This window comes from Gadus morhua, chromosome 1 (genome assembly GCF_902167405.1).
Source record: "Gadus morhua chromosome 1, gadMor3.0, whole genome shotgun sequence".
NCBI classification, from domain to species: domain Eukaryota; kingdom Metazoa; phylum Chordata; class Actinopteri; order Gadiformes; family Gadidae; genus Gadus; species Gadus morhua.
Genome location: NC_044048.1, coordinates 2,787,381 through 2,807,101, shown reverse-complemented (window position 1 = coordinate 2,807,101; position 19,721 = coordinate 2,787,381). Strand labels below are relative to the sequence as shown.

At 43.8% G+C, this 19,721-nt stretch overlaps 1 protein-coding gene across 1 annotated transcript in view; it reads left to right on the top strand.

Annotated features, from left to right (window-relative positions):
- LOC115544303 (NLR family CARD domain-containing protein 3-like) overlaps nucleotides 1-16,018 on the top strand; it is a 31,009-nt gene extending 14,991 nt beyond the window's left edge. Inside the window, exons 5-7 of the mRNA XM_030357213.1 lie at nucleotides 13,179-13,352; nucleotides 13,530-13,576; nucleotides 15,225-16,018. Coding sequence (XP_030213073.1) covers nucleotides 13,179-13,352; nucleotides 13,530-13,576; nucleotides 15,225-15,784 — 781 coding nt within the window. The 3' untranslated portion in view covers nucleotides 15,785-16,018. The remainder of the gene's footprint in view (nucleotides 1-13,178; nucleotides 13,353-13,529; nucleotides 13,577-15,224) is intronic.
- Nucleotides 16,019-19,721: the final 3,703 nt, after the last annotated feature.

The following is a 19,721-nucleotide window of genomic DNA, read 5'->3' as shown; positions in this document are numbered from 1 at the left end:
TTCGTAGGCGAGTAAGGCGTGTTGAACCATTTTTGTGACACACAATAATGGGTAACCCTTCCTTTTACAGTCCCCTAATTACTAGGTATTTACCCGGTACATGCATGGTAAATCATAGTGTATTACTGGGTAATTACCCCTGGTAATAAGAAGGTAAATACAGAGGTAGTTACCCAGCAAATACACGATAAATCATAGTGTATTACTGGGTAATAACCACTGGTAATAAGAAGGTAAATACAGAGGAATTATCCGGTAAATTATAGTGTATTACTGTGTAATTACCACTGGTAATAAGAAGGTAAATACAGAGGAATTATAGCTGAAGTACTAAGTAAAACCTCCACTATTACCCATCAAGTCAACAAAGTAGCGTGTAGTTGTAACTGTTTTAGGTTGGTAATAACACCGATATTGTGTACTTCCTAGGAAATTAGGCAACCAATTCTTATAAACACCTATTATCCAAGGTTTATGTTGGTAACAGCCCACATTTAATGATGTACTATCTAGAAATTAGCATAGTGCTTTCCAATAAAATACTTTTTCTTAGTTATTATTCATAGCTACACCCATTTAGAAAGGGTTTATTCGATTTACCACTATGGAATTACTTACCTGGTAACAACCTCTGCAGGAACAGTTTTCCTCTAGTGTCATGGTACATCTTCTTAAATACTGGGTACGAAGCCGTTTGTTTCCATGGTATTACCAGGTTCTTACCATATAATTTATAATAGATTCCATTATCCATGCAGTCAACACAAAAATGTACCATGTACGTTCTGCGACGTTACCAAGTAAAACACGACAATTTACCCAGTAATTAAGCTGAAACTGTACTGTAAAAGGAAGCCTTGTTTATTGCCATGGTATTACCAGGTTCTTACCATATAATTTGTAATACATTATTCCCTTTTCCATGCAGTCAACACAAACTTGTACCATGTACGTTCTGCGACGTTACCAAGTAAAACACGACAATTTACCCAGTAATTAAGCTGAAACTGTACTGTAAAAGGAAGCCTTGTTTATTGCCATGGTATTACCAGGTTCTTACCATATAATTTGTAATACATTATTCCCTTTTCCATGCAGTCAACACAAACTTTTACCATGTACGTTCTGCGACGTTACCAAGTAAAACACGACAATTTACCCAGTAATTAAGCTGAAACTGTACTGTAAAAGGAAGCCTCGTTTGTTTCCATGGTATTACCAGGTTCTTACCATATAATTTGTGATACATTATTCCCTTTTCCATGCAGTCAACACAAACTTGTACCATGTACGTTCTGCGACGTTACCAAGTAAAACACGACAATTTACCCAGTAATTAAGCTGAAACTGTACTGTAAAAGGAAGCCTCGTTTATTGCCATGGTATTACCAGGTTCTTACCATATAATTTGTGATACATTATTCCCTTTTCCATGCAGTCAACACAAACTTGTACCATGTACGTTCTGCGACGTTACCAAGTAAAACACGACAATTTACCCAGTAATTAAGCTGAAACTGTACTGTGAAAGGAAGCCTTGTTTATTTCCATGGTATTACCAGGTTCTTACCATATAATTTGTAATACATTATTCCCTTTTCCATGCAGTCAACACAAACTTTTACCATGTACGTTCTGCGACGTTACCAAGTAAAACACGACAATTTACCCAGTAAGTAAGCTGAAACTTTACTGTAAAAGGAAGCCTAGTTTGTTTCCATGGTATTACCAGGCTCTTACCATATAAGTTGTAAGTGGTTATTCCCTTTTCCATGCAATCAACACAAACCATATATGTTCTACAACATCGTTCACCAGTAGTTAAGCACTTTAATTGTTGTTATAAAACCCCAGACCACTGTTGATGAAAGGCATATTAAAATTAAACAAAATCAAAGGCTTATCTTTCAAACAATGCATATCTCACAAACAGGCACTGAACACTGAAGAAATCGGACAAAAAAAAGAGCCGTCCACATCAACTCAATTTAAATGTTACTGATGGTGTTTTCTTAAAACACATGACAGTGTTATGGCAAGTGACCACAAGGAAGACTGCTTCAACCTCTTCAATTTGAATAAGTGGTGAATGCCATGCAGCAATCTGCCTATGGGAGAATCTTTGTGGTTATTCGCAAACCAATGAGTCCACTCGATGAATGAGAGATGACTCTTTAGTGTCTTCTCTGTGAGGTATCCCTGCACTCTCCACATCTGGGATTTGAAGGCTGACCAAGACCTGACCAGGTACATCTAAATCTCCCCTTCCATACTATAATAAAGAATCAGAAGACAATAAAATAAACATTAGGACTTTCAATTAATGAACATTTCTAGAACATGTAGAACTCAAAGATTATTTTGTTTATTAGTTAAAAAAAAGGATGCTGGTCCTCTGGCCATTGTGTTTGGTCATATTGAAAAGAGAAAAAGGCATAGCCATAAATACAGTTAATAGGACGGGAGGGGACAGGCTGTTAGCTCCGGTTAGCCCTTTAGCATCGAGCTAGCGGAGATTCTGTCATTCAAATAACTCGGACATGTTGCTTAAAACCTATAACACCCAATTTATTAAAATAACCAGATTTAATCGGGCTCTCTCCCATAAGTACAGTTAATAGGACGGGAAGAGACAGGCTCTGTTAGCCCCGGTTAGCGCGATGCTAAAGAGCAGCTCTACCGGAGCATGCCACCTCAACAGGTGCAAGTTAGCCTCCGGTTTGATATTCGCCAGATATTCGGTTTACCACCCAATCGGATTCATCAACATAAGTGCAATACATTACGGGCTTAGTATGTTGAGGACGGTTTAGGACGGCGTATCGCGAAAATCACAAACACATGTTGTCGCCATCGATGACTGTGCAACAACGTCATTTACGTTCTGCCTGCTACCTGTTTTAGGGACCGTCAACAAGTTACACTCACCGACTGGTGGCAGAGACGTTACCATGGAATTGTTTCTGGAAATAAATCATATAAAATAACATAAAAATCACTAAAAAAATACATTTTGTCACCTGATTGTAGTAGTAGTTGCCAATGGTGGGCTGCTACATAGTGCAGGTAACTTTGCTAATATATTGCATTATTGTTAAACGGGATGCAATTAATAATTTCAAATATAGTTTAGTCGATTTTTGTCGAATATTAAACTATTAACTGCATTATGATGAACTATATTGCAATATATCTGTGTAATTAATTTCCTGAAACAATTCCATGGTAACGTCTTTGCCACCAGTCGGTGAGTGTAATTTGCTGACGGTCCCTAAAACAGGTAGCAGCCAGAACGTAAATGACGTTGTTGCACAGACATCGATGGCGCAAACATGTGTTTGTGATTTTTCGCGATACGGTGTCCTAAACCGTCCTCAACATACTAAGCCCGTAATGTATTGCACTTATGTTGATGAATCCGATTGGGTGGTAAACCGAATATTCGGCGAATATCTAACCGGAGGCTAACTTGCACCTGTTGAGGTGGCATGCTCCGGTAGAGCTGCTCTTTAGCATTGCGCTAACCGGGGCTAACAGAGCCTGTCTTTTCCCGTCCTATTAACTGTACTTATGGGAGAGAGCCCGATTAAATCCGGATATTTTAATAAATTGGGTGTTATAGGTTTTAAACAACATGTCCGAGTTTTTTGAATGACAGAAGCTCCACTAGCTCGATGCTAAAGTGCTAACCGGAGCTAACAGCCTGTCCCCTCCCGTCCTATTAACTGTATTTATGGCTATGCCTTTTTCTCTTTTCAATATGACCAAACACAATGGCCAGAGGACCAGCATCCTTTTTTTAACTAATAAACAAAATAATCTTTGAGTTCTACATGTTCTAGAAATGTTCATTAATTGACAGTCCTAATGTTTATTTTCTTGTCTTCTGATTCTTTATTACAGTATGGAAGGGGAGATTTAGATGTACCTGGTCAGGTCTTGGTCAGCCTTCAAATCCCAGATGTGGAGGCTGCAGGGATACCTCACAGAGAAGACACTAAAGAGTCATCTCTCATTCATCGAGTGGACTCATTGGTTTGCGAATGACCACAAAGATTCTCCCATAGGCAGATTGCTGCATGGCATTCACCGCTTATTCAAATTGAAGAGGTTGAAGCAGTCTTCCTTGTGGTCACTTGCCGTAACAATGTCATGTGTTTTATGAAAACACCATCAGTAACATTTAAATTGAGTTGATGTGGACGGCTCTTTTTTTTGTCAGATTTCTTCAGTGTTCAGTGCCTGTTTGTGAGATATGCATTGTTTGAAAGATAAGCCTTTGATTTTGTTTAATTTTAATATGCCTTTCATCAACAGTGGTTTGGGGTTTTATAACAACAATTAAAGTGCTTAACTACTGGTGAACGATGTTGCAGAACATATATGGTTTGTGTTGATTGCATGGAAAAGGGAATAACCAGTTACAACTTATATGGTAAGAGCCTGGTAATACCATGGAAACAAACTAGGCTTCCTTTTACAGTACAGTTTCAGCTTACTTACTGGCTAAATTGTCGTGTTTTACTTGGTAACGTCGCAGAACGTACATGGTACAAGTTTGTGTTGAGTGCATGGAAAAGGGAATAATGTATTACAAATTATATGGTAAGAACCTGGTAATACCATGGAAATAAACGAGGCTTCCTTTTACAGTACAGTTTCAGCTTAATTACTGGGTAAATTGTCGTGTTTTACTTGGTAACGTCGCAGAACGTACATGGTACAAGTTTGGGTTGACTGCATGGAAAAGGGAATAATGTATTACAAATTATATGGTAAGAACCTGGTAATACCATGGAAACAAACAAGGCTTCCTTTTACAGTACAGTTTCAGCTTAATTACTGGGTAAATTGTCATGTTTTACTTGGTAACGTCGCAGAACGTACATGGTACAAGTTTGGGTTGACTGCATGGAAAAGGGAATAATGTATCACAAATTATATGGTAAGAACCTGGTAATACCATGGAAACAAACGAGGCTTCCTTTTACAGTACAGTTTCAGCTTAATTACTGGGTAAATTGTCGTGTTTTACTTGGTAACGTCGCAGAACGTACATGGTACAAGTTTGGGTTGACTGCATGGAAAAGGGAATAATGTATTACAAATTATATGGTAAGAACCTGGTAATACCATGGAAACAAACGAGGCTTCCTTTTACAGTACAGTTTCAGCTTAATTACTGGGTAAATTGTCGTGTTTTACTTGGTAACGTTGCAGAACGTACATGGTACAAGTTTGTGTTGACTGCATGGAAAAGGGAATAATGTATCACAAATTATATGGTAAGAACCTGGTAATACCATGGAAACAAACGAGGCTTCCTTTTACAGTACAGTTTCAGCTTAATTACTGGGTAAATTGTCGTGTTTTACTTGGTAACGTCGCAGAACGTACATGGTACAAGTTTGTGTTGACTGCATGGAAAAGGGAATAATGTATTACAAATTATATGGTAAGAACCTGGTAATACCATGGAAACAAACGAGGCTTCCTTTTACAGTACAGTTTCAGCTTAATTACTGGGTAAATTGGTGTGTTTTACTTGGTAACGTCGCAGAACGTACATGGTACAAGTTTGTGTTGACTGCATGGATAATGGAATGTATCTATTATAAATTATATGGTAAGAACCTGGTAATACCATGGAAACAAACGGCTTTGTACCCAGTATTTAAGAAGATGTATCATAACACTAGAGGAAAACTGTTCCTGCAGAGGTTGTTACCAGGTAAGTAATTCCATAGTGGTAAATCGAATAAACCCTTTCTAAATGGGTGTAGCTACGAATAATAACTAAGAAAGTATTTTATTGGAAAGTACTATGCAAATTTCTAGGTAGTACATCATTAAATTTGGGCTGTAGCCAACATAAACCTTGGATAATAGGTGTTTCTAAGAATTGGTTGCCTAATTTCCTAGGAAGTACACAATATCGGAGTTATTACCAACCTAAAACAGTTACAACTACACACTACTTAGTTGAGTTGATGCGTAATAGTGGACGTTTTACTTGGTACATCAGCTATAATTCCTCTGTATTTACCTTCTTATTACCAGTGGTAATTACACAGTAATACACTATAATTTACCGGATAATTCCTCTGTATTTACCTTCTTATTACCAGTGGTAATTACCCAGTAAGACACTATGATTTACCATGTATTTACCGGGTAACTACCTCTGTATTTACCTTCTTATTACCAGTGGTAATTACCCAGTAATACACTATAATTTACCATGTATGTACCGGGTAAATACCTAGTAATTAGGGGACTGTAAAAGGAAGGGTTACCCAATAATGAAGCGGCAGGTTAGGCCTTATCCTACGCACGAACGCGTTCAGTGTGGCAGTACCTTTCGTTCTCGTGCTAGCAAGTTTTTTCCTGATCGCTATTATGTTTATTCTCCTCACAACACAATATACATAATATCGGAATAAAACTTCTAATTATATAAAAAACATTGCTTTATATTAACTGATAATTGTATGACAATACAATACATAATATGCATAATACTGCAACAAAAAGCAATATTAATATACAAAACGACTTTTCAAACGCTGCAAAACAACTATCTTATACAGACATGCAAACGGCACGCTTTTTGGCGCGAGTTACTTTTTTATCGTACATTTTGGGGACCTATGTGGTTCGTGCAGATCCGAAGAGGTTTTTTTTTGGGGGGGGGGCATCGAACGGTGCGCGCGTGAAGGTGTCAATATTCCGTAATCTGACTGACTGAGACCCCTCGAGCCTTCGAAGTACAGAAAAGTGATTCCGGAAATGATTTTGTTAGGGAACCAATCACAGCCCTTGCCGTTGCGTCGACTGAAGGTTACATTTTTAATGCGCATGCGCACGTTAGAGCTTAGATCGGGCCCAGAAAATCAAGCCCGACCCATCCCGAGCCCGTGCACGTTCTGTCCGAGCCCGGCCCGACCCGACACATTAACTGTAATTATGAGCCCGGGCCCGATTTCAACCCGACATTTATTTTAACACATATGTAACTTTGTACACATTTGTTACCAGGCCTACTCTGCTAAATATATATGCATGGGATAATGTATAGAACGCCGGTCATTATCGGGAAAATAAGCCCTGACAGGGCGAACAGTACACCGACGCACAGCGGAGGCGTCTTGCTTCGCCCTGAAGGGGCTTGTTTTCGATAATGACCGGCGACGTTCTATAGGCTACATTATCCCGCTTATTACACGGCTACTTGCCATAACTAAAATAATAACTCCACATGGTGTTCCTTTTTACAATTTATTCATTACCAGCATTCGTAGTGTTGATCAGCAGAGCAATAATTATAAATTGTCCGCAAAGACGGTGACGTCGCTTAGCAACGGAAGACGCTGGGGTTAACAAGTCACCGGACTACTACGAAAGTGAACGGAGCGTTCCGCGGCATTGAGAAGACCTGTGTAATAAAGGCCTATAATATTTCTGTTTATGGCATAGATTTTTCCTCAGATTAGGCCAATAAACCAATGATAAAAATAAAGATAAAAAAACGCTCGATCAAGGCCCGGCCCGACCCGAGGATAGTGGTGGGAAATATCAGAGAAGGATGCACTTATTGTGCAGCAGGACGCAGGGTGCAAGTGCAGTTGGAAGTGGTCAGGGCTAAAATTAGAAGCCACGACTGAGGTGAATTCAGTGAAGCATAACTTTCCACTGTTTGATTTTTTAAAAAAAATGGAGAAAAAAGGATGTGCTAAATGCACACTCTGCATTAAAGAAATTAATTATGCCAGCAGGGGTGTACATGCCCTGTATGCACACTGTAAGGCAGACATTCATCAGAGGAAAGTGACAAAAACAATAACTACACAAAGTGTTGCACAGCTTCTCCGAAACCCTCCTCCAGAAACCCCCTAAGCAGCAGATAAGATCAGGGACAGTGCCAGGCCTATGCTGCCAGTACCTGTACCTGTGATCGCATATCCAATGCAGAGGTGTGTGTTTGTGTGTGTGTGAAAATAAATTAACTCAGTTTAAAAAGTCACTTTAACTGAGTAACTAATATAGTTTTTATCTTTCTAGGCATATAGCATATAGCATAGGCCTTCTCATGATAATAGGATATCATGCCGTCACATTTTTTCCGAGTTCGGGTAGCTCTCTCTTTTTTTGTAATACATGTGTTTGCATCCCTGCTTATAGGTCTCCATTTTTAACCCACAAATTCTTCATTATGTAATAAGTTCTTTCTTTCTTTATTCTTTATTCTTTATTTCAAGGATAGCCCCTTGAGATGTATCATCTCATTTTCGAGGGGGTCCTTACAATAATGACAAATAATACAATGAAAGTAAAAAGTAAGTTATAAACATAAATTCAAACACATAAGCACAAGGACAAACACACGCACACTCACACACCCACACACACTCCAACAATGCTCCCCATAGCTACCCCCCCCTCCCACCCCCTACCAGCCAGTATTACACAGAGTACTATCAAATATATTAACATACATTACATACAATAAATACATTTTCTTGCATGCACAAGTAGAATATACAGTACATATTTGAACCCAGATACACACATGTAAATAGTATAGTGCACAAAAGGAAAGCAGGTATGAGTAGAATGAGTCCTAGAGAGAAAAGGTAAGATAGATCAGAAACAAGAGCAGGATGTTTTATAATGCAAAACTAAAGATGATTTGAAGATATGGAAAGAAGTAATAGACCTAAGTGAGGAGGGAAGGTTGTTCCAATCTGATGGAGCTTTGAATTTGAATGCCCGACGACCAATTTCTTTCCTGATTCTAGGTTTAACTAGAAACAGGTGGTCCATGTGCCGTAGGCTGTATTGAGAAGATAAAGGGATTAAGAGTTGTTTCAAATATGAAGGGAAATTGAGATGGATGCATTTTAATGTAAGTATTGACTCATGGAATTGCCTTCTGGAATTAGGGGCAAGCCAGTTCAGGGACTCATACATGAGGCAGTGATGGGTTATATAAGGACACCTGAGCACAAATCTACAAAGACTATTATATAACACATTAAGAGGACGGAGATTTGTTTCAAAAGTGTTACCATAGATAACATCAGCATAGTCCAATATTGGGAGTATTAATTGCATTATAAGTCTTTTACGGAATTCTTGTGAGAAGCAGTCCACAGAACGATAAAGAGATTTCAGACCACCAAAGATTTTCTTGGTGATTGCATTAATATGGGGTTTAACGGATAGCTGAGAATCAAGCCAGAGGCCTAGATATTTAAATTCTTCAATTTTTTCTATTGTTGTTCCATCAAGAAGACTAATAGACCAGTTACTTGACAACAAATGATCAGGTTGAGTACAAAACAACATACTATATGATTTTTTCTTATTCAACAGAAGCTTATTTGAAGAGAACCATATTTGAACCAAATTAAAATCAGATTGTAGAGAGTGTTGAATTTGTAAGATATCAGAGCTGGATGAGTATAATACAGTGTCATCTGCATATAAATGAATTTGAGAGTCCAAACAGATTTGAGGAAGATCATTAATAAAGATCGAGAACAAAAGAGGACCTAAGGATGAGCCTTGTGGAACACCTTTATCATTGATCTTAAATTCTGATAGACTTCCCTGAAAGGAGACACACTGACTTCTAAAATGAAAAAAAATGAAAAAAAATAATAGAGAGTTAGTAGAAAGACCAATAGCATACAATTTATCTAAGAGAAGATAATGATCGATCATATCAAATGCTTTTGAAAGGTCAATAAATATAGCACCTGTAGGCATCTTGCTGTCAGCTGCTGACAATATGTCATTTGTAAATTTTAGAAGAGCAGTGGTGGTAGAGTAATTAGGTCGAAAACCTGATTGGTGTGGAGATAATATGTTATTGTCTGCAAGATATTTAGATTATTGATTAAACATTAGTTTTTTCAAATATTTTTGCTATACTGTTGATAATTGAGATTGGTCTATAATTGTTGGTGTCTGAGGTGTCACCTCCTTTATGAAGAGGGGTTACTCTAGCGCTTTTCCATGATGACGGTGTTTCACAAGTTGCGAAAGATAAATTAAATAAATCAGCCAGTGGAAATGACAAAACTTGAGAGGCAAGTTTAAAGAACTTAATTTCCAGACCATCTGGACCAGCACTGCATCCAGAGCTTAGGCTATCAATAACCCGCTGAACATCAATTGGAAAGATAGTTTTAAAGCAAAAAGAGCTGCCACACCTATTCTGATTCAAGGTAAGACCAGAGTAACCACATAAAGAGCTACCAATTGTAGCGAAGTGCTGGCTAAATGCCTCTGCAATTAATAAAGGTTCACTCACAGTTTGATTATTTAGTCTAATATGCGTTGTAGGGCTTTTTGTGGATTTATTGGTTATACTATTGATTCTCTTCCAAAATTTCTTCGGGTTCTTAAAATCAGTTGATAAGCAGTTTTTATAGTAATTTCCTTTAGCATTTCTTGTGTTGGTTTTACATTTATTCCTTAGCTCCTTATAAGCATTCCAGTCAGCAGCATCATTTGTTTTACGGTATTTTTTCCAGGCCTTGTCTCTTTGTTTGAATAAGTGTATGAGATCTCCCTTGATCCAAGGTAGATGTCGACCCTTGACCATAATTGATTTCAAAGGAGTTGAAGATGTAAGTTATTTTAATCACTGTTCCTAACCTGTTCTCTTTATTCTGTGTGAAGGCTGCAGGGCTGTGATCTGTCAGAGAGATGCTGTGAAGCTCTGGCCTCAGTTCTCAGCTCCAACTCCTCTAGTCTGAGAGAGCTGGAGCTGAGTACCAATGATCTGCAGGATTCAGGAGTGAAGCTGCTCTCTGCTGGACTGGGGAGTCCACACTGTACACTGGAAACTATCAGGTCAGTTTTACCCAATGGTCAAACAGTTACACCACAAGGTTCAATATCAGAAGACATTTAACAGATTTACAAAGATAATAGTGTGCACGTAAAGTGAAGCAGCACACAACTGACACCCCCAAGCACACAAATGCTGTTTTAGTTCTCGTGCTCGCAAAGTATTTTCCTGATCACTATGATTTTTATTCTCCTAAAAACACAATATACATAATATTGGAATAAAACTTCTAATTGTATACAAAACATCGCTTTAGAATCTAGATGAACTAATAACATGTATTACAATACAATAAAAATAATACTGCGACGAAAAGTAATATTAATATACAAAACGACTTTTCAAACGCTGCAAAACAACTATCTTATTGTTATACATTTTACACCCAATTTGAATAACCACAATTTCTTCATTATGTAATAAGTTGAAGATGTAAGTTATTTTAATCACAGTTCCTAACCTGTTTATTGTGTGTGCAGGCTGAATGCCTGCCATCTGTCGGAGAGATGCTGTAAGGCTCTGGCCTCAGCTCTCAGCTCCAACTCCTCTAATCTGAGAGAGCTGGACCTGGGTACCAATGATCTGCAGGATTCAGGAGTGAAGCTGCTCTCTGCTGGACTGGGGAGTCCACACTGTACACTGGAAACTCTCAGGTCAGTTTTCAGCCTCTTCAAACTGTGTCTTGGAGTTGTTTAATATGTAAGGGATGGTCCACGACTAGTTGGATCGTTATCGATAAAGAACACACAAAACTGCATGTTATATGGTATGTTACTCTGGCCCGCTGATGTGAGGGTTAGGGGTTGACCTGTTAACTACTAGTATGTTATGTTTGTTATATGTTATGTAACTCTGGTCAGCAGATGTGAGCTGAGGAGTTGTCATTAGCGTAGACATGGGGATGAGGCTTTAGCCGTGCTGTGATCTGAATATAATGTACACCTCACCATAGAACATCACTGGCTGTGGTAAAGTGAATCATATTGAACATTAAAGATGGACTTTATTAACTTCACATTAGTTTGGTGTAGTGCTGCTCATGTCCGATGCATTTCTGTTGCTCTTTTGCCTGCTGACAAAACTCTCCCTGGTTCTACACAATGTTAGAATCTGTGAGGAAACGGTCTCAGCGTACCAAACACAGCAGACTTCTCCTGACTCTATTCGAACAATATCTCATTGAGTTGTAGCTAGAGTGGAATCCGCTTATAGTGGTCACGTTTGTCCAGAGCCAATTTGAACACTATAAGCGGATGATTACTAAAACCGAATTTACCGTTATTTCAGCAGCCTCTCCGTGCAGCTTCTTAAACACAATGTTCTCCCTCTTTTTAAATCGCTCAAACCAGCCGCTAGAAACTTTGAAACTCTCCTCTCCGAGACTTGTTGCTAATGACTCAGCCTTCTCCCTGACCAAGGGTCCGCTCAGCGGAGCATTGCGAGACCGGGCATAATCAATCCACTTCACCAGGGCAGCCTCAACCCCAGGTGCTTTGCCCGGGCGCCGTCGTTTTCGGTCTCCGTCGTTAGCCTTCATGACTGTCTCTCATTGCTTAATTAGACTCCACAAGGTAGCCTGATGAATGCCAAGCTTCGCCGCAGCATCTCGTTGGCTCATTTTTGGCAACTTATCATATGCCTCGAGGAGATTACGTTTTTCATTCATAGAAAATGATTTCCTTTTTCCAGCCATGATTCGCAAGCTAGTTCTAGCTGCCTGGTCGTCAACTCTTTACGTTAGCTAGCTAGGCAGAAGCAGACGTCCAGAAAGGAATCATGGTAAAAAATAACAATAACTACACGTAATAATAATAATAATAATTTTTAATAATTTTAAAATTGTTTTTGCACATGTTTACATTCATAAAATCGCCAAAAATGAACAATATAAGCGGATTTCTTGATTACTATAAACGAATTATTTAAACAGCATTTGTATAGAAATGATTCGGTCCCAAGCCTTTTGAACACTATAAGCGGTTGATTACTATATCCGTGACCACTATAAGCGGATTCCACTGTATTGAGAAAGGAGCATTTGTTTAAGATCCTGTTTCACATCCAAGTGAAGGAAGTTCTGCTGTCTGTGATGATGTCATCTCCCCACTTCCTCTTCCTGTTCTCCTTGTCCTCTTCTCTCCTTGTCCTCCAAATGGAATAAATACACTTTAAAAATGTGGCTACTTTAGTATGAACTGCTCTCAACCAGAATAAAGAGAATAAAGTGTGTGTGTTGTGTGTGTGTGTGTGTGTGTGTGTGTGTGTGTGTGTGTGTGTGTGTGTGTGTGTGTGTGTGTGTGTGTGTGTGTGCGCGTAGCTTGTCTGGCTGCCTGGTCACACAGGAAGGCTGTGCTTCTCTGGCCTCAGCTCTGAGCTCCAACCCCTCCCATCTGAGAGAGCTGGACCTGAGCTACAATCACCCAGGAGACTCTGGAGCTGCACTGCTCTCTGGTGGACTGGAGGATCCACGCTGGAGACTGGACACTCTCAGGTATGGAGAGGACAGCTCACCACTCAGGGACAAAGTCTCCTACAAGGATTCATGCTGCTGCTAGATGAAGTGGTTTGAAGAGGCAGCTGTCACTCATGTTGTGTAGAACGTGATGAGACGGCAGATGATGAAGGTGAATGTTTCAACATGCTGCTCTCACTTTGTTTCCCCCCCCAGTGTGGAGCACGGTGGAGTGTGGAGGCTGAAACCAGCTCCACAGAGATGTGAGTGTCTGTTTGATTCAACCCATGACACACACACTATTGAGATGGAAAGTCCATCCACACAGCAGGAAGTGAGGTCACATCCTACTGGGAATGAAGATGATGGCTGACATCATGTATCTTACGTTTATTAATACTGTCGACCATCACAGTTAGACCTGCTTGTATAAAACCCAGCAGGTATTACATTGTTACATTGAGGGGGGCGACGGGGCTGAGGGGGGTCTGAGGGGGAGGACTAGGGGTGAGGGGGGGGGGGACCGGGCTGAGGGGGGAGGAGCGTGGGGGTGGGGGGATGAAGGGGCTGAGGGGGAGGACTAGGGGTGAGGGGGAGGGGGGGTGAACGGGTTAGGGGCCGGTGAGGGGGAGGGGAAGGGGTGAGAGAAAGGGGGCTGAGGGGGCTGAGGGGGAGGGGGCTGAGGGGGAGGACTAGGGGTGAGGGGGGGGGGACCGGGCTGAGGGGGGAGGAGTGTGGGGGTGGGGGGGTGAAGGGGCTGAGGGGGGGTGACCGGGTAAGGGGCCGGTGAGGGGGAGGGGAAGGGGTAAGAGAGAGGGGGCTGAGGGGGGGGGGGGAGGACTAGGGGGAAGGGGGAGGGGGGATGACCGGGCTGAGGGGGGGCTGAGGGGGAGGGGGGTGACCGGGCTGAGGGGGGGCTGAGGGGAAGGGGGGAGGGGGACGGCGGGTGAAGGGGCTGAGGGGGGAGTGATCGGGTTAGGGGCCGGTGAAGGGGTGAGAGAGAGGGGGCTGAGGGGGGGGGGGGGGGGCTGAGGGGGAGGACTAGGGGGGAGGGGGGATGACCAGGCTGAGGGGGGGGGGGCTGAGGGGGGGGCTGAGGCGGGGGCTGAGGGGGAGGGGGGTGACCGGGCTGAGGGGGGGTGAGGGGGAGGGGGAGGGAGGTGACGGGGCTGAGGGGGAGGACTAGGGGTGAGGGGGAGGGGGGGTGACGGGGCTGAGGGGGAGGACTAGGGGTGATGGGGAGGGGGGGTGAAGGGGCTGAGGGGGAGGGGGAGGGGGAGGGGGGGGGGGGACCGGGCTGAGGGGGGGCTGAGGGGGAGGACTAGGGGTGAGGAGGAGGGGGGGGAGGGGGGTGACCGGCTGAGGGGGGGCTGAGGGTGAGGACTAGGGGTGAGGGGGAGGGGGGCTGACGGGGCTGAGGGGGAGGTGAAGGGGAGGGGGGTGAAAGGGCTGAGGGAGGAGGGGGGAGGGGTGTGACCGGGCAGTGAGGGGAAGGGGAAGGGGGGGTGACGGGGCTGAGGGGGGGTTGAGAGGGAGGGGGATGAGGGGGGTTGGTGAGGGGGAGGGGGCTGATGGGGAGGGGGCTGAGGAGGGGGGGGGGGGGGGGCTGAGGGGGAGGGGGCTGAAGAAGAAGAGAGAGCGATCACAAAAAGTAAGAGAATAAAAAGAAGAAGAGCAGCCTGGATCCAAGGAGAGATGTTTGTTGTTGATGTTTTCATAATATTGTTGTTGATGTATTCATAACGTTATTGTTGAGGTGTGTGTATCTATGTATGTGTACATATGTATATGTATGTATGTGTTCATATCTATGTATATGTACACAGAGCGCAGGAGAACAGTACTAGTGATGATGATGATGATGAGGATGAAGAGCGGTTCAGCAGCTCATCATGTCTGGTTCTCCCTCAGATGCCTGTGACCTCACCCTGGACCCCAACACGGCCCACAGAGAACTCTCTCTGTCTGAGGGCAACAGGAAGGTGACGATGGTTGGAGAGGACCAGTCGTATCCGGATCACCCAGACAGATTTTACTCCTGGTCCACGGTGTTGGGTAGAGAGGCTCTGACTGGCCGCTGTTACTGGGAGGTAGAGTGGAGAGGACAGGTTTGGATAGGAGTGACGTACAGAGGAATCACAAGGAGAGGAGAGGGTGATGACAGCAGGCTTGGATGGAACAACAAGTCCTGGACTCTTTATTGTTATGATGGTGGTTACTATGCCTGGTACAACGGTAGTAGAACAGTCCTCCCTCTCCGCCCCGCTGGCTCCACCAGAGTAGGAGTGTATCTGGACCGGCCTGCTGGCTCTCTGTCCTTCTACAGAGTGTCCCCAGGTGGAGGAGGGTCCTCAGACACACTGACACGCCTCCACACCTTCTGCTCCTCCTTCACCCAGGAGGACCTCCTCCCGGGGGTGGCGGTAGGGTGGTGGTGGGAGGGGTCCTCAGCCTCTCTGTGTCGGTTGTAGAAAACAAAACGGGCGCGGGACACCTCGTTTTGGTGGGGGACCCTCAGCGTCTCTGCGTCTTTTGTAGTCGGTTTGTCTCCTGTTTGTCCCCTGATCCCTGATGGCGGCGGACCCCAGGGGGGCCCCTAGTGGGGTCCTCAGCGCCCTAGTGGGCCCTAGTGGGGTCCTCAGCGCCCTAGTGGGCCCTAGTGGGGTCCTCAGCGCCCTAGTGGGGTCCTCAGCGCCCTAGTGGGGTCCTCAGCGCCCTAGTGGGCCCTAGTGGGGTCCTCAGCGCCCTAGTGGGGTCCTCAGCGCCCTAGTGGGGTCCTCAGCGCCCTAGTGGGCCCTAGTGGGGGGGTGGCGGCGGACCCCGGGGGGGGGGGCGGCAGGGGTCCTCAGCGTCGGGTGTAGAAAAACAAAAGGACCTCCTCCCTCAGCGCCTGCACGCCTGTAAATACACACACACACACACACACACACACTCTGCGGGGCCTCTGTGGGGCCTCTGTGGGGGGGGGGGCAGACTAGGTGTAGTAAAAAAAAAAAAGTGCAGCCCCCTCCGCCCCGCCGCGCACACAAACGAACACGCACACACACACAAAAAAACACATAGGGCCCTATCTTGCATCCGGCGCAAATGACTTAGTCACTGGCGCATGTGTTGTTGCTAGTTTACAACTGGCGCAGAGCGCTCTTTTGCCACCTGCGCCACTCGCCGGTAAATTAGGGAATGATCTTGCGCCCCAAGGGGCGGTTCGGCGGAAGGAGGAGGCGTGTTCTGGCGCAAACGGTATTTTGCCGTCTCTGAATACCATTGCGCTACTGACCAGGAAATACCTGGTTTAAAGTCAGTGGCGCGTTGTTCAGATGCTATTTTAAGGGCGCAAGCATACATGCGCATGCGATGCATACGGATTGCTTGTGCACCTCGCGAATACACTTTGCTTCTCTCATCTACCTAGCCGCACATTCTTGGTAAATTATTTGGGAAAGAACAGCTGATGCAGCGGTAATAAGTTGTAGGCTACTTTTTAATCAATGCATCTGCAAACACCGTACAGCAAACACATTTTCTTGACACAGACATCGTGTAGGCCTACATGCCCATAACTTTTAGGATTGATGAGTAGGCCTATTTGATCGTGAAAAACATTGCTTTACCGCGAGTGAGTGTTAAAAAGAATTAATGAATGCGGGCGCGCGTGTGTGCTCTGTTTAAACACACGCAAACTAAACGCTCTCATCATCATCTCATCTTCGTCCGCTTATCGGGGGTCGGGTCGCGGGGGGAGCAGCTCAAGCAGGGGGCCCCAGACTTCCCTTTCCCGGGCCACATTGACCAGCTCTGACGGGGGGATCCCGAGGCGTTCCCAAGCCAGTGTTGAGATATAATCTCTCCACCTAGTCCTGGGTCTTCCCCGAGGTCTCCTCCCAACTGGACGTGCCTGAAACACCTCCCAAGGAAGGCGCCCAGTGGGCATCGTTACCAGATGCCCGAACCACCTCAGCTGACTCCTTTCTAAGTAAAGGAGCAGCGGCTCTAATCCGAGTTCCTCACGGATGGCTGAGCTTCTCACCCTATCCCTAAGGGAGACGCCAGCCACCCTTCTGAGAAAACTCATCTCGGCCGCTTGTACCCGCGATCTCGTCCTTTCGGTCACCACCCAACCCTCATGACCATAGGTGAGGATAGGAACGAAGATAGACCGGTAGATCGAGAGCTTTGCCTTGCGGCTCAGCTCTTTTTTCGTAACAACGGTGCGGTAAAGCGAACGCAATACCGCCCCCGCTGTTCCGATTCTCCGGCCAATCTCACGCTCCATAGTTCCCTCACTTGCGAACAAGACCCCGAGGTACTTGAACTCCTTCACTTGGGCAAACTAAACACGTAACGCATAATACAATCAATGGCAATGTCTATTACCGCGGGGACACATGCATATTAGGATAGCATACAATACTGATAAGAAACAATGTTTATAATGTATTGCGTATATCATTAAATAGAACCACAGTTACCGCATATCATATGTTATAGCCTATCATACGTTTTCTTTGCCGAAATTTATTTGAGGACTCAGTATTTCTGAAGTTGTGGAAGAAAACCCCTTATTCCATGTGTGAATTAGGCCACATTATTTGGCAATAAACTAAGCCATTTGCAAATTCATGTGCATCTGTCTCATCGGAGACTGCAGACGCGCTGTCAAAATATCAACTCGTCCGATTCAAATGCGCTCATGGCTCTTAAAGGGGATGGGAGCTGGCACTGTCATTGGTTTGTTGCACGTTACGCCCAAACCACACCTACGGGTAATTAGGCTGCTTCAGACCAACCCTTTTGACGCTTGCGCCACGGCGCAAGCGTCATTTATCCGCCTGTAAAATAGCGATAGCGCCGTAGAACCGCCCACAAAGCTACTTGCGCTTTGCGCTTTCCCACTTGCGTTTCAGACCGTTAAAATAGGGCCCATAGTCTCTCTCTCTCTCTCTCTCTCTCTCTCTCTCTCTCTCTCTCTCTCTCTCTCTCTCTCTCTCTCTCTCTCTCTCTCTCTCTCTCTCTCTCTCTCTCTCTCTCTCAAAGTATAGCATGATAAACCATGAAAAGACTTTTAAGATCTCCCATAGTTAGATAAGCACATTTATTATTTGAAATGTATATAAAATACCTATTGATGGTCAACCTTTATATATTTTTCAGACTTCACCAGTTTAAGTCTTAAGGGCTCTTATATCATCATTTTTGTCATAACATGTTCAGTTATTAAAGATACGTGTTCACCTGTTGATGATTTGTAAAGTCTGCTGCCTCTATTGTTTTAGTCCTCGTGTTAATTGTGTACATGTAAGGGACTATTTTTCTGTCTCACTTGTTAATGAAGCATAATTGCAATAAACAACTCATTGGATCCAACTGAATGTTCTCGTGTGTTTAGCCGATGATTTCTCGTTGTATTAGTTAATAATGCTTCCATAAGTGCCTTAAGGAAAATTATTAATAGAACAACAAATGTTTTTCCGAGATTATTCTTGGACCTCCTCCCTGGGTTTTGGTTTGGGGGGGGGGTGGTTTTGGGGGGGGGGTACCCTCCACCTCCAGTGGAGGGTACTACATGGTGCCATCGCCTCAAATACTTTTATCTCGGTTTTAAATCCTGCTGTTTCAAACACATGTCCGTTCTGTGGCCTACGGGAGACAGTTTTCCATATTTTTACTGAGTGCCCGAGACTCACTGTTTTTTTCTCTCTTTTAACTTTGGTTTTTAGTCTGTTGAATGTGTTTTTTTCTGAAAAAGTTTTTATCTTTGGTGCTGGATACAAAAAAAGTTATATTTTAAGTGGCAGCTAGTAAATTATCTCTTAGGAGATGCGAAAATGGCCGTGTACATCAGCCGGAGAAATAAGGTGGAGGGCAGAGCGGGGCATGAGGCCCCTCCTGTGTTCCTCTGTAACGTCAGAGCCAGAGTCTGGCTGTATACGTTTTATAAGGCGTTTGGGGATGTAGATGCTTTTAAACAGCGCCGGTGTTACAATAATATTATTTGCTTTGTTGAAAATGATGAGTTGCACTTTGCACAGGATTTTGTTGGATAAACCAACAATTTTTAAAGACTGAACAAATAGCACATTTCCTGATGTATTGTACTCTCGGTTGATTGTAAAAAAAAGTGTTTTTGAAAAATCTAAATAAAATCTCTCTCTTTCTCTGTGTTTACGAATTGAAAACTGTAATTCGTCGGGCTGTGGCTGTGGTCACATGATGGAGGAGGCGACCGGAGGGGAGGAGGTCCTGGCCGACCCCCCCCCCCCCCACCTGGGGGCGCCCCTCTCCATCCAGGAGTGCTTCGCCCTGCAGGGTACGGGGCTTTGAGTGTCTCTGCGTCCGCCCCCTACATGAGAGGGGTCAATGCTATTGCTTATTAGCCACCGGCTAAAAGGCTGATTATGGTTCCACATC